The sequence below is a fragment of the Nelumbo nucifera genome, chromosome 1 (assembly GCF_055504915.1).
Source record: "Nelumbo nucifera cultivar China Antique chromosome 1, China Antique-T2T, whole genome shotgun sequence".
Taxonomy (NCBI): domain Eukaryota; kingdom Viridiplantae; phylum Streptophyta; class Magnoliopsida; order Proteales; family Nelumbonaceae; genus Nelumbo; species Nelumbo nucifera.
The window spans coordinates 619,683-635,810 of record NC_142649.1 but is presented as its reverse complement, the minus strand read 5'-3'; the positions used below and the strand labels follow the sequence as shown (position 1 = coordinate 635,810).

Genomic DNA, 16,128 nt, shown 5'->3' with positions numbered 1-16,128 from the left:
TTCATGGAGATACATAACTAGTGCCTAATTGTTTAAAAGATTTGATTAGCTCTAGTTACATCTTATAGATTTTCTTGATTTAATCTTCTCCACCCCTTGATTGAAGATTTTGTTATTCTTATTATTTCCAGAGTAAAAGGTCGCAATCATTCTTGAAGATAACAACTTTTTTTTATCAATTATTCTCTTTTTCAATTATGAATTAATTCCCATCTATAAAAAGGTGCCTAATTGTCTAAAGATTTTCATTTAATTAACTCTAGTTACATCTTATGGGCAAAAGGTTGGCAAATTGTCATTTATGAAGACAATAATCATCCATCAAATATTCTCTTTGTTATCATTGATTAAATTTCCATCCATGGGATGTGAGCTATGCCTCATTCGATTAGCTTTGATTGCTTTTTGTTAAAAAACAATATTAGTAAATTACCCTTCGAGAAAGTTATATTAAATGAAACATTCTGTTTCATGGCTTTCATCCTTGATTACATTTCTATCCATAGGATATGAGAGGAGCCGTGGTTGGATTTATTTCCCAATATAAAATTTGAACTTAAATTTAAATTTGACTTCAAAGTGGTTTCACATGGACTCGCCTCTCATGTTAATAGATTTGTAATGGCAAGGCCCAAGTAGGAAAATAAAACAACAAAGCTCGTGTACGAATTTGAGTTTATGGATAAAGGCCCAAATAGAAAAGACCCACGCCAAGGCCCATATATGAATTTGAATTTATGAGGCCGGGCACATTTAAAAGGACATGGAAATTTTAAAGCCTACGCGATGACATGAATTAACAATTTTCTTAATATTTCATCACGAGTTGTTTCAGTTAGAAAAGAATGAACCTAGTTGCAACTTGCAACCGTTTGCAAGTAGGTCGGTCAAGTATCAAGACAGCGGAACCTCATCATCATAAACGGGGTTCTTGCGTTGGCCCAGCATAAGTGCTTTCGTCAAAAAGGAAAACACACACACACAAACACATCCAAGTAATTTAGAGTTTAGACAACTGGTTTATCAAGACATTACAATGGCGGACCTCTTTCCATGTTCTGGCAAACTTGCTTCTATTTGGCATAGGATGGCATCAAATAGCTTTTCTCCAAAAGGTAAGTACAATTTTGAAGTTGATGTTGAAAGAGTTTTATTGAAATATCCAACACCGCATGCTGAAAATTAAAAATAATTAAAAAAAAGGAACATTGGAACTTCACCTCAAGCAATGCAGATGAGAAGAGCCATAACCCCAATAATAATCTGAAAGACGAATGCAAGGGCTTTCAATGGCTCCTAGATTCTGTAAAATAAAGTTCTGTAGTCTCCCAAATGTGATCATCGAAACTAGCTTAAAAGACCCCGCTGCTTAAAGACGTCAAGCATGGCAGCACCTATCTTTGCCGGAGATTCAACAACTGTAACCCCAGCTTCTCTGAGGGTCTTGATTTTATCTTGGGCTGTACCTTTTCCACCTGACACAATAGCTGCATACCAGAGAATAGAAGCTCCAAAATCAAACCTCTACATTTAAGTTTTTTTTTTTTTTTTTTTTTTTTTTCTGTAGACACTTGAATAGTAAAAAAAATAGCCTCCCGGAATAAAAAAAAAAAACACATTAAGGGTGGGAGAGGAAAGAAAAACGCACAACTAAATACCTATTATCTTCAACCAAGGAATAATTAAGAAACAAGTACAATAAAAAGTCTTGTATGGTTTAACACTCAGCAGTAGTTCCACTTTTTTTCCATAGAATTACCTGGTTATTTATTATCTTGTTTAACAAACAGAAGTCGTATATGGCTTTTTACTAGTTAAATATTTTATCCACAGTAATACACATCAATAAGTCATTCAGTTCATCCAACTTCAGTTGCTACCCAACAGCCCTGGCAACTCAAGGTGAAAAACCCAACCCTTGTATTCACCATGGGCAATAATTGACTTTCTGATCTGACCCACAAGGTTGAAGGTGAAAGCTGAAGCTAATCCAATCCTAAGCTAAGAACAAAAGCCTTTTCAGCTGGAATAACTGATGCATGCCGACATAAAGTTATCCAAGAGGAAATCCTTACAGATCACCCCTAATGTGTTGTTGGACACAGATGACTCCCCTATGGAGATGAGAAAATGGTTAGTGCTGTTAAAACTCTAAAGAAAAAGAATTTAGATAATATTATTATCTTGTGGTTTATCTTTTCTCTCTGTTCACCAACTCCTTTCTTCTTCTTTTTTTATCAATAACCACATTTCATTAATTAATCACAAAAATATTACAAGGATGAAGATAAACTTTCTTATCTTCTAGCTGGAGCTTGAGCTCCCAAGAACAAAAATGGAAAAAATTACACTTGTGCCCAAAACATTAACTCCCTCTCAACTCCTTTCTTCTTCTTCTTCTGTTCCCATTCTAAGCTAAGTAACCTTGATAAGAAAAGATAACTTTCTTCTTTAGATTTGAGTAAAAATTTGATTCTAATCATTTTTTATTGCTTTTACTGAATAGAGGAAAGAATTGTCAAATTTAAAAACCCTCTCTTGGTACCAATAAGCAACCCTTCTGATCCCAAGTCTGATCAATAACATATCAAAAGGAAATCAACCAACATTGGAGAGAGAGGGGAATAAATATGAAGTAACATCAGCACACTGGGAGAATCATTCAGGAATAAATAAAAAAGTCTTGCTGCAACTAGGGTTCCTCACCAAGAATCCTAGTTAGGGAACTAACCAACAATTATCCTAATATTATATAGAGACATGTATGAGAGTCTTAGTCCAATCGGGATTCCTTTACCAGAGTCATAATTGAAAATCCAACATGGATTGACTCAAGTATACTAGACCATTTAGGATTCTTGACTACAACGCTCTCGTCTTTTTTTTTGGTAAATCAATGCTCTCTTGTCTAAGGGTATGCATTCCCCACTGAACATTCTCAAAACATTAGATCCATTCCTAACCACCCAACATATAAAGAATTTACACAATATACCTCCCATTTGAGGTACTCTAATTTTCCAAAACTTATTAAATCTTACAATTGAGAATTTTAGGCTACTAATTACTCAATTTAATCACATTAGTGCATGTCCTGCACTCAATAGATAATAATCTCATACAAGTGTGCATGCACATTATGGATAAAGATCATACTTAACATTCTAAAACCAATAAAAGTTATATTCTATACAGTACCTCCAGCATGACCCATACGACGGCCAGGTGGTGCAGTAAGTCCAGCAATAAATGCAACAATAGGTTTCTCAGTCCCACTTTCCTGCGAGAGAATCAGTATGCCCAGTGAAAGAATTAGGAAATATTTAATGAAAGCAATTTTCTCATTTTCAATAGAAATACTGTGTAATAGCAGCTGCACTTTGAAAGATGTACAGTGTACATATTTGTATTCTTCCCAAACAGAGCCTTAATTTAATAACAAATAGAATAACAGCATATATGTCAACAAAATTATCTGTTCGTTACAGATCTTTATTTTTCTGTTGCCTCTCCTATTCTCTATCCACAAGGATCAAGGATAGTATGCTATTTTGACTTGTTTATCATATTTGAATCAAATTCGGATTGCAATCAGATATTAAGTAGTATAAATAAATTAAACTAAAACAATCAAAATACTTTATATTATTAAAAAAATGAAATAAAAATGACTCAGATTTAATTGGTAAAAACACAACATTAAATATAATAGGGAAAAACGATCAATTGATTTCATGAAAAACCCAATTGAAAATTACTTGTATGAAACTTGGAATGATGACAATTTAGTAAAAACAGAACATTTAAATCAAATTTATTAATAGGTATAATATAAGTTTTTATATATGAGCATATATTTAAATCGAATCGAATCAAATAGGGATGGATCCATATTTGATCCAATAATATATATATATATATATATCCATACTTGTCAAGGCAAAACGTAGGCAACTAGCACTTTTTTGGTGCTCACCCTCGCCCAATCAACTTAGCACTTTTTTTTTGTTAGGGTTTGATTGTTTGACTGGTACACAATTTAAGTACGAAAACTTTAAGGATTAGAGGTTAGAGCAATCGGAGTTGAAAACTTCTTCCCAGACAGACATAAAGGCTCAACTACTCTTCTTTTTTCTGCTTTTTTCAACTTTTTTCAAGATAGGAAACAACCATCTCTGATTGTTATATTTCTAGTTCATTTCCTTCGTTTTTTGGAACAAAAACAGGGGATCCACCCTTTCTTTTTATTATTCATTTTGTTTTTTTTTTTCTTTTCCTTCAGTTTTTGGAACAAAAGCAAGGACTCTGCCCCTTCTTCTTCTTCATTTTAAGTTTTTTTCGTCCCTTTTTTCTAAGATAAGAACAAGGCTCTGCCTCTTCTTTGAAGTTAATTTCTTTCTATTTTCTGAGACAAAAAACAGAGGATATGCCCCTAATTGTTTTAAGATATATTCTAATTCTACCACAAAACAGGGTCTCAACCCCCTTACTTTCCTTAACATAGTTTGAGACAATAGGTAACACCTAGGCAACTAGGTGACTAAGTGCTCCCCTGATGCCTAGATTTCCACGACATATTTCCACTTCAACTTCCATGGGTAGTGACATAAAATTTTACTGGAACCGACATATTCCCTAATAACTCAACTTCATATCTTTTCCTTAGCACCTCCAAAGAGTTTCTCCATCCTGCTGTCCTGATGGAGTTGATTACTCCACCCTTTCAACCACGGCACAGCTTCCTCGTGTAATAGAACCATCGCCTTCCCATCCTCTCAGATTTTTAGCAGGTTTCTACCTCTAGCCCTTCCAAGTTCGAACAGCAATCTTTTTGCTTCGATGTTCAATTCAAATTTCCACCTGTTCACCGCCTGGAAATCTTCGTCACTTTGCCCTTTCTCTCCTCTCTCCATCTTCGCTTTGTTTGGAGGTGTTTCCTCAACACCTCTCTAGGTTGTATTTGCTTTTTCTTTTTAGTGAATTTTCTTTTTTTGCTTTTCAAAAAAAAAAAAGTTTCACAGTAGGGAGTTCAAAGAGAAGGTTTTACAAGGGGAGCAAACAAAAGACAGGGATTTGGACCTGAGACTGGATTGGTGGTTCGCAGCAGTTGGGGACCTGAGACTGGATTGACAAGCCTCATCTGATAGCCCCACCTGGCTTGACTTACCGGTCTGGTTGACCCCAACACTTCCTCTACCCAACCGTTGGCCTAAGTTCAAATTCTCCCCCTATTGCGCATGTGTGTCCTCTTTAATGATATTAATCAACACCTGGACATGTGAAGAGCCGCCTGTCACTACTCTTTTGTATTTAGTGGAACTCTCTTCCTTCTGCCACTTGGCCTCCTCTACATTCCACATCTGTTGTTCCATTTTGGTGTAATTTCCATTCCCTACTGAACCAATCAACCAGCAATTGCCACGTAAGCAATCATTCTCAACCTGATCATCTTTTTCCTTCTACCTTCCTTCCACAATGAGGCTTCCATGGAGGTTGTCAACCACACAAAGTAGGATAAACCATCTGACACAAGCCCCACCTTTCTGGGTATTTCTTCTGGTTTCACACCATTGAGTTTTAAGGCAGCTGAATGAAGATCATAGGCAAAAACACTGACCAACTGGGCACTGCATATGAATGGCAGAGATTGCAAAACTTCTTTGTTCCACAGATGAAAGGGCAGCCCAATGATTCTAACGATAATGTTATCTTAACTACCAGCCTCTTTTGCATTAGACAGAGGGCACCATTTTGAAACTGTCACAGAACCAGAGCTGGAATTGATGCTTATTGCATCTAAATCTTTCTCATTATCCTGTAAATCGGTTAACGCTTACATCTTTCGAAGGGAGTAATCATAATGGATCTTTTTAAATTTGACTCCTCCAAAACTGCTTCTGCCACTAACTTCCAATCTAGTGGTTGCTGCCTAGTTTGAACCACCCACTTCCAATCATCACTGAAACATCTTTGCGGGCCGTCTGCTTCTTCTCCATGCTTGTCACTGCTGGAATAGTTCCCTTTTCTTTGTTAGAGACCTGGGCTTCTTGTTGTCCATTCTGCTTCAAAAGCTCTCTGAGAACTGTTAATATTTCATTCCATCCCTCACCTTTCCTACATCCGGGTAAGCATATCATCTGTTTTTTCCCTTTACCAAAAGATTCATGACATGCTATGAATCTTCCTTTAGCATTAAATTTTCTGTCAGCTTTAAACTCTCTATCTGCCTCAATCTTCATACTCCTGCAAGTAACTTCTCTTCTCTGAGATAAAGCTTCTCCCACAAACCCCTGAAACCATTCTCTCTCTTCTTTTCCCACTAGCAGCACCATTTACATATTCATCTCCCTTACCTTGAGGGTGCACTTACCTTGAGTTCTGAAGCTGTCCAACAGTAGAGCCTTGGCTTCCACCTTCACCAATCTCCTCCATCTCCCAGTCTTCGCAAAGTTTTCCATCTCTAAACTCATCCCTTCCACACACTTGCCCTTTGTATCCTTTAGTTCCTTTCTACAATCTAGAAATGGTGCTTCACATGATCCTTTTCCAGAGGTTCTTACCAAATTCTGGTTCAAACCCATGCATTGCATGGATTTACTTGCTAGTAATAAATTCAAACAAGAGCATAGCAGGTTTTTTATGTTGAACAAGGTTTTAAATGTCAAAACTATAATTTCCTAATTGTATTATTTTTTATTAATTTTAATAACAACCTATAATTTCAGATGAAATGTGAGACACCTCAAATTTTGAAAAACACTAAAGTTTTGGCCAAAATAGATTTACTTGAAATGTTGCATATTTCATTTAGTTGCCAAATTGATCACTGAGATTTTACAAAATTTTGCAAAAATTTAAAACCATGGTGCAGATTTCTTAGCCTAAAAGGTCAGCATATGCAAAAATCTGAATATCAAATTTATAACCTTTTTCTTTGGCCTGCTGATCATATTTAGAGAGAGAGAGAGAGAAAGAGAGAGAGAGAGAGAGAGAAGTGTATCAGATGACTAAAATATATGCTCATGATAATTCTTGGCAGAGAACCTTACAGGTGACAGAGCCTAGTATGTGCAAAAGATCCATTGAACATTGATATCTCTTGCTTAAATGGTCTTTGGTTACTCATTAGATTATGCAAATTAATTAAGAACACATTTCTACCTTAATCAGAGCAGCAGCATCCTCTTCTGCAGTCCCTCCAATCTCTCCTATTAGAATGATACCTGGAATGCAAATGGCAGGCTATAAGATAATATGAATATATAATTGCTTCTTCTGCATCAATGACAGAAACAGGAAATACAAGGTTTTATACAGACATAAATCATACCGAAGTGAGGAAAATAAAGAAGACTCTCTCAAAGGAAGCTACAAGAATTCATAACCTTAAGATGTAAGCATTTAATTTGTCCCTTGGCAGCAACAGTCTATGAATTGAAGCCTTATGGAGTCAAGATGGAATCTACTTAACACCCATAGCAATCAAGTGGTTTTTACTTTTTCCAAATGTTAAAGGCACTTTACTGAACAACTCTGTGATGTTATTCTGACCGTTGATATCATCATTCCATATCATTCGGTTATGAGGCTAACTCCAAAAGATGAGAATACGGAAATGATCAAAAACAAAAAAAAAATCCGACTTGCCAATGATATGATCATCTCATTGATGCAGGCATGGGGAAAAAGCAAAGAAACCATGAAAGGAAAAAAAAGATCAACTTTCTCCAAAGTCCTACACCAATTGCAATTTCATAATTATTGGATCATTCTAATTTTGGTAAACTTTAACATTTTGAAAGTTATTTTCTATAATCTTGTTGTTACAGGAATAGGATTAATCATCTCTGAGTGTGAAATCATTTAAGAGAGATTTTATTAGTTTTTAGAATTTTGAAAACTTGAAGCTGCAGACCAATTATGCATTTTGTTTGATTTTGGTGCCTTCAGAACTAAAATCATGTAAATTTGACATATGTTGGAAAAATTGTGGCCTCTGATGTATGCTTTTGACAGTATCTGTATTTGTCTATGTCTGACATAATGTTGGAGCAGTGTTTTAAAAGGCGTGGGAGGCATACGCCTCATACGCTTTTTTCATGAGGTGTGCTAGAGGCGTACACCTCATGCACACCTCGTATAAAAAGACAAAAAAAAAGAAAAGAAAAAAGGAAAGGAAAGGAAAAGAAAAGAAAAGGGAAGGGAAAGAAAAAGAAAGAGAAGAAAAGGAAAGGAAAGGGAAGAAAAGATAAGGAGAAAGCCCCCAACCCCTTTCGGCTGGGGAGTTTGTCTGGTTCTCCCCCCAGACCCCCCCCCCCCCTTTTCAACTAATGCTATGCACCTTTATTCTTCTTAATATAAAATATTTTTATTAAAAATAAAGAAAAAAAATGATATCCCCCCTTCCTCTTGTTCCTCCTCCCCTTCCTCCTGTTACACCTCTTACATTCTGAACTACGCCTCACACGTTTTAAAACATTGTGTTGGAATTGCCTACAATTTAGAAGGTTCAGTAAGATTAGTAATTTAAGTTATTTTAAGCACCCAAGTCCATATCTTAGTGTTTGACGGGCACACCTTATTCCTATTGCAATAAGGAGTCATTCCATTCAGTTTTCAAATTAGAATTGAATCTAAAAAGGGTGGTCCAAACCTGTTGTTGGTTGAATCTGTAAACTGAGTCCTTATACCTTTCCTTTTAGAAAAGAGATAATGGAAAGGATGTTTGGTTTGAAGTTACCTGCAAGTAAGATCTCTCCCCTCCACCCTCCACCCTCCCCCCGCCCCCTCCCCTTTTTTTGAAAGAGAAGAAAAATTCATTACAAATAAAAAGGAGAGTACACAAGGAAGGTGACAAGAAATCACCCAAGAGAATAAAGACAACGCCTACACCAAATTTCAACAGGACACAAATACATAAACTAAACCAAAATCAAAGGCCAGGCTCTTCCTGAATCACAGCACCACCTCGTAAACCCCCAACCCGAAAGCAACCACAGACCTCCAAGGCTCCAACTCCTCTGAAACAAAGAACTAACTACAGCAGCCACCCCTAATCCTTTTTTCTAGAAAACACCTTGCCACCCCAAAAGAACAAGTCAAAGTTTTTACCCACCTGAACGTTTCTTTCAACAATTTTCTCAAGGGCCATGTCACCATTCCTTTCCACCTTTTCTAAATTTCTATCAACAGCTCTCAAAATCAAATCATTCCCATCCACAGTTTTATTTTCCTCTTGAAGCAGTTCAGCCCTTTGAGTTCCTAACCTGAGTGTTGCTTGATGTCCCTCCCCCCAGGAGCCCCTAAAGTTGACTCATTCTTCTTCACTCCTTTTCTCTTGTAAACCTTTATATATCTTTTTGTAGGACCTGCCCCAACTACATCAAGTTTCAACCTTGAGAAAACCTTTGTCACGTGAACTAAATGCAACTTACTTGAGCTACGACGTTTCATAGGAACCAACTCCTCAACTGCAGCCTCATCTTTCTCCTACGCCCCACAGAACTTACTTGAGCTACAACGTTTCATAGAACCAACTCCTCAACTTCAGCCTTATCTTTCTTCAATCTTCCTCCTACGTCACTTCTCCACCCCTAGCCTACCAACCACAACCTCCTCATCTGAGAAATGGTCATCAAGAGGAATCACGCCCTAGAGACAGCCCATATCACCTACATCTTCGACTATATTCCTTCTACAACGCCTCCAACATCTTTGGTTTTTCCCACTCTGGTCTTCTGCTTTCCTGGCTTCCTTCACTCCATCACCCAACCCAAGCTCCACTCCAATAATCCTGTTGCCTCCTCTAAGACAGCAAAGAGATTAGTGAGCAAAGTAGAATCACAATCTTTAGTCGTCCTAGCTTCATCCATCTAGATTTCAGATGAAATAGAAACCTCAATTTTTCAGCATCATCTCGATCACAACAGCCTGGAGAACAATCAACTGAAACATCACTTTGAGCCTTCTTAAGATCAGAAAACTTCTCCTCATCTAACAGAACAATCCTCTTCATTCCAATCTTATTCCTTGATCAATCGGATCTGTAAACCACCGAAATCCAGCTCTCCACCTCTTAACATCTTACACGAGCCCAACCTATTTGATATTCCAATCCTTTTGGGCTGTAGACATTTAAAAGATAAACCATTTTTCTTGTTTACGTTAACTCAACCACTCAGACCTCCTTGAGAAATGGTCCCCTCAGACCTCCAGAAAGCCACATGGCCCAACTTAAGCTATTGGCTACACTTTTCGAACAAACTCCAATCCCTGCCCTGTCTATACTCTTAACTGACCTACCACATGTCCCAATGGAACGCACACCACACCAGAATTTCTATCAATTAAAACATTAGAGTCCACCCTTTTAGCTGACTTCAAAAAGGCCCCACTCCCTCCACTAAGTTCCAAAACTCTACTCTCCATTTATTCCTAAAACCATCGAGCTGCCCCGACTAAAATTAAATTTTTAATTCCAGAACTGCCCTCATCTTCAACCTCTGTTCGTTAAGCTGACCTTTTGTCTTCCTAGTTTTCTCCACAAAAGGTGATTGGGAATGGTCATGAGGCAACAGAATAAAAATGCTTGATGTTCTAGAGCAAAGCCAAGGACAACCCTTGAAAGTTGCTTTTGGATCTTCCTCTTAAGAGTCCATAAGTCATGTCATGTTCTGCTATTTTTAGCTAGGTCATGTCTTTTTCAACTTTGATTGTTTAAAGGAGTCAGTTTGTCATGTTTGCATTGTGAATCATGTGAGTTTTCAAAGCATTGTAGAAATACTTGTCCTTTAAGTAGTAAAAGACTTACTTTTCATTTCCATATTGTAAACTCTAATGCGTGGAGGCCTTACCATTTACCTTCCATGGGTGGTTATTGTAGAGAAGATGGGCCGAATGGCCCATAGGCTGTTTATCCTTTTTTATTTTTATGTTCTTTGCTGTAATGGGGGGGCCTCTCTGTAAATTATTAAAGTTTAACTTAATGAAATGGAATTAGGGGTGTAAGAGAGAGTTATGTTCAAAAAAATCTCTCTCTGAACCCTAGTTGCCGCCACCTTCTTCTTCTTCTTCTTCTCTCTTCTTGAACCTGATTTCTGCTACTTCCTTTTGATTTTCTGCAACTTTTTAAACAGTCCTTTCTTTTCAAAAGGTTGTTTTTCTTCTTGGTATCAGAGCAGGCTCAACTTTTCCCTTTTTTTTCACCTTTTTTCCCCATACATAGTGTGTATGGAGAACTGAATCGTATGAATAGGTAAAGAAACCTATTTCAGCCCAGTTGTTAGTGGTTTCTGGAGAGAAGGGGACTAGTTTTGTCGTCCTCCTGACAGATTCAAGTGTGTTGCCCGAAACCCTAATTTTCTAGAGAAATTTGATGGTGGGCCCCATAGGGAGTTTGACACGGGCGCTCAATGACTGAAAGTCTTCTCATCCTTCATCTTGAAGATCGAATCAAGTAGATTGGTGTTCTGTGAAGTCTACAAGGAGCGGCTGAGATTTCTCTGTTTCTCCCGGCTTTAGGGTTTGACGCAGGAAGCTGGTATGGCGACATAGATGTTGGCTCACAACACAATTTTTGTTCTGTCTTCATTTGTTGTTATTCGAAGTTGTTAAAAGTTATTTTCGAAGTATTTAAGAAGATGAACCCTTCAGAAGTTGAAAACAAGCATGTTGCTGAATCCGAACAAGTTCCGGGAGCCTCTGTAGACTCATTACTAGCTGTGATCACAGTCAAGTTGGATGGAACTTATTATCTGGCATGGTCACAATCAGTAAAAATTCATATCTGCAGTAGAGGCAAATGGGGTTTTATCTCCGGGAGCAAGAAGGCTCCTTCGGAAGATGATCCATCATATGAAAAATGGATGCAAGAAAATTATATTGTTATTGGACGGCTAGTGAACTCAATGCAACCGCAGATTAGTCAGCACTATTTGTGGATGAATTCAGCAAAAGAAATTTGGGATAGTGTTGCTGAAACCTATTCCCAGAAATTAAATGTGGCCAAGGTTTACAAACTGAGAAATGATGTGAAGAATTTGAGACAGAGGGAGAAACTGTTAGCTGTTTATTTCTCAATACTGAAGTCTTTATGATAGGAAATTGATTTGATAGAAGCTATAGCCTAGGACACCACTAATGATGCTAAGACCTACAGAAAACTTGTTGAGAGAAATAGGGTGTTTGAGTTTTTGACAGGGTTGAGTCCAGAGTATGACATCACAAAGCAAAATATTTTATCCAAGGATAGTATTTCACTGTTTCAAGCTTATGCCTTGGTAAGTAGTGAAGAAAGCAGGAGACTTGTCCAGGTTCAAGGGGCTGGTCTAAATGATCACTTTGCTAATATGGGAGTGAAACCCAAGGAAGTTGCAGGGACTCTAAGTAGCTCAGGGAAGAAAGAAATTATTTGTGAGTACTGTAAGAAGCCAAAACACACTGAAGACAAGTGTTGGAAATTGCATCATGAGCTTCTTCCTCTTCGGTTTCAAAAGAAGTCTGATAATATGAAGGCAGGGAGTGCCAATATTGTTGTTGGTCCAGATAGTGATAGATACCAAATTGAAGAGATGACTGCTAGTGAGCAGTTAGCAGCTATGAAGGCAGAATATGAGAAGTTTGGAAGGATGATCAGTCACCTAAAGGGTGTGGCCTCTTCTTCCAACCCTCCAGGAAATTCAACCTCTTCTTCATTTGCTCATTCAGGTATACGGGCTTCTGCCAATCATGTAACTATCTCAAGTAATCATAGGATCCCCTGGATTATTGATTCTGGTGCGTCTGATCATATGACCAACCTTTCCACTTTGTTTGTTTCTTATGAGTTACTACCTGCCCATGGCAAAATCACCCTAGCCAATGGCTCTCTTGCCCCTATCTCCGGCAAGGGAACCATCAAGGCTACAGATTCCTTGGTACTTCCTTCTGCTCTTCATGTACCCAAGCTAAATACAAATTTGTTATTTGTAAGTAGCTTAACTAAGTCATTGAACTATTGTGTAACCTTCTTTCCTTCCTACTGTGTTTTTCAAGATCTGGAGTCTCAGAAAGTGATTGGGAGTGGCCATGAGGCGAATGGAATATATTTACTGGACACTCCTGGACAAAGCCATGGACAACCTGGAAAAGCTGCTTTTGGGTCTACAAATACAGAGTCCATCAGTCGAGTCATGTTATGTCATTTTCGTTTGGGTCATCTTTCTTTTTTCTGCATTAAGTCATTTATTCCCAGAATTGTTTAAGGGAATTAGTCTGTCCAATCTTCATTGTGAGTCGTGTGAATTGTCAAAACATTGTAGAAGCAGTTATCCTCTGAGTAATAAAAGATCTTCTTCTCCATTTCATATTGTGCACTCTGATGTGTGGGGGCCTTACCACTTATCTTTTATGGGTAGCTACAAATATTTTATCTTGTTCATTGATAACTTTTCTCAATTCACTTGGATATTTTTTATGAAGTCTTGTGATGAGGTTCCCAGACTTGTGAGGCAATTCCATGAATTTTTCCTAACCCATTTTGATACCAGAATTAAAATTTTCAGATCCGACAATGCAAAAGAATATTTTGAGAAAAACCTGACCTGCTATCTCACTGATTTGGGGGTTATTCACCAAAGCTCCTGTGTTAGGACCCCATAACAAAATGGAGTTCTAAAATAAAAAATCGGCATATTGTTGAAGTTGCAAGAAGTATTCTATTTGCCTCACATGTCCCTACAAAATTTTGGGGTGATGTTCTCACTGCAACCTACCTAATCAACTGTATGCCATCCAGGGTTTTGGGGTTTAAGTCTCCCTTCAGTCTTCATCTGGGCAAGGATCTTTTTCCTATTCCTCTTCATGTCTTTGGCTGCACTTGTTATGTACATATCCCAAGTGTCTAGAGACATAAATTTGAACCAAAAGCCCACAAGTATATCTTCCTTGGAATAAGAGTTATTGTTGTTTTGATCTGAAGACTGGCACTTGGTATGTCTCAATGGATGTCACCTTTGATGAGATCTCTTTCTTTTATGATTCTTCTCAGGAGAGGCATTGTCCAAAGGGGGAGAATTTGTCACAATTGTTTGCTCTTCCCCTTCCTGTCCCAGTTGAGTCTTCTGTTGAGACTCTTCCTCCTTCAAATGAGTCAAGGGAGGATCAGTCATTCCATTCTCATTCTAGTGTTCCTTTACCTCCTTGTCCTCTTTTTAATCCCAGGTTGTACCAACAACAGAGAACCAGAAGTGAGCAGATTGTTTCCCCTTTAGCACATGAGCCTCCTGCACTTCCAGTCACAAAAGAGACAACAGGTATTGATACAACCCCTTTGGAGTCATCCTTTCCAGACCTTGATATCCCTATTGCTATTAGGAAAGGAAAAAGGAAGTGTACTGCACATTGCATTTCCAAACACCTTTCTTATAGTTTGCTCTCTCCTTCATATTTTGTCTACCTTTCTTCTATTCCTTCTAACCCAATTCCCAGGTCTGTGTCAGATGCTCTTACTATTCTAGAATGGAGGGATGCTATGAGAACAAAAATTGATGCCCTGCACAAAAATGACACTTGGGAAGTGGTTGATTTTCCTGGAGGGAATGATCCAATGGGTTGTAAGTGGGATTTTACTATCAAATATCATGCTGATGGCACCATTGAAAGGTTACAAGGCTAGGCTGGTTGCAAAAGGTTATACACAGACTTGTGGGATTGATTATCTGGAGACCTTTGCTCCTGTTACAAAGATGACTTCTGTGAGAGTTCTGCTATATCTGGCTACACACTCAGACTAGCCACTTTATCAGCTGGATGTAAAGAATGCATTTCTCAATGGGAGTTACATGAGGAGCTCTATATGTCTCTTCCTCCAGGGATGTATGAAACAGATATAAAAGGGAAGGTCTGCAGGCTGAAGAAATCTCTTTATGGACTGAAACAGTCCCCTAGAGCATGGTTTAAAAGGTTTAGGGCTGCTCTTGTTAGCTTTAGCTATGTACAGACACAATCTAATCATACCCTCTTTGTGAAGAGGAGAGGTTGTTTACCTGATTGTGTATGTTGATGATATTGTTGTGACTAGTAATGATGAATCAGGGATTAATGATCTCAAATCTTTCTTTCATACAAAGTTTGAGATCAAAGATCTGGGGGAATTGAGATACTTTCTTGGCATAGAAGTTGCTAGATCCAAGGATGGGATCCTTATCTCTCAGAGAAAGTATGTACTTGAGATACTTTCTTCGTCGCGCCATCAAGTGCCATCCATCGTGCCTACAGCCGCCACTCCAATGTCCAAGTGTGTGTCATGAGTGGGCTATGCATGTATTTTTGTACGAGGGGTTTGCCAATGGCATTCTTATAATTACTTAGTATGATTTTTCATCATTTTGATGTATCTTTATGTCACTCCCCCAAAAGCTTAACGTACTCTTTGAAGGGAAGTAGGTAGTCAAGTGAATCAAGAGCATGTAAAGGTTAAGCATGAGATCCCCTCGACACTGAACAGTGTGCTTATGCTTGCCATCCATTAATACAATACAATTTGCCTTTTGTCTAATTCGTGTGCCATCTTTGTTGCCTTTTCTTGTATTGTTGCTTGTTGCTTAGGCTTACTCGTCGCATTCGAGTGCCGCACAGGGCCTTAATGACTAGCCCCGTGACAGTTGGTATCAAAGGAGCTCCTACTTCAGCACAATGAAGAGCAACCGTGACATTGCCGATGACACACTACATGGGTTGCACCAAGCCCACGACACCAATGAGGCTCCACTCGACGATCCCACCAAGACACAAGCCCCAAAGGGCCGCACAACTAAAGCTAGCAAGCGTGACAAATCTGTCGACCAACTAGCTAGCATGGACATGCGCATCCTAAGCTGCGAGGCAATAGTAGGTGAGACTTGAGATCGGGTCGACGAACTCCATCTCAACATGGAGACGATAGAGAATGCTGTGGTGGAGCTGGAGAGCCGCTTTAACGGAGTCCTCCAAGACGTCCACAACACCTTGCAGCAGTCACAAGCCAGCTCTTCCCAAAGCAGCCTTCAAGGCATGATGAACAGCTTCCAAGCACAATTGGATGAGATGAGAGCTGAGCTGACAATCATGAAAAGAGCTATGGCCAATTCCACCGGCCCTTCATCCGCTCCA

The 16,128-nt window shown here is 38.5% G+C and overlaps 1 protein-coding gene across 3 annotated transcripts in view; it reads right to left on the bottom strand.

Moving 5' to 3' along the window:
* Window positions 1-990: 990 nt before the first annotated feature.
* Window positions 991-16,128, bottom strand: part of LOC104586082 (succinate--CoA ligase [ADP-forming] subunit alpha, mitochondrial) — a 42,388-nt gene continuing 27,250 nt past the window's right edge. For all 3 annotated transcript variants that reach the window (XM_010243195.3, XM_010243197.3, XM_010243196.3), the window contains exons 6-8: window positions 7,162-7,223; window positions 3,199-3,280; window positions 991-1,487 (exon numbers count right to left, since the gene is read on the bottom strand). In XM_010243195.3, the coding sequence (XP_010241497.1) occupies window positions 1,348-1,487; window positions 3,199-3,280; window positions 7,162-7,223 (284 nt within the window). In that variant the 3' untranslated portion in view covers window positions 991-1,347. The remainder of the gene's footprint in view (window positions 1,488-3,198; window positions 3,281-7,161; window positions 7,224-16,128) is intronic.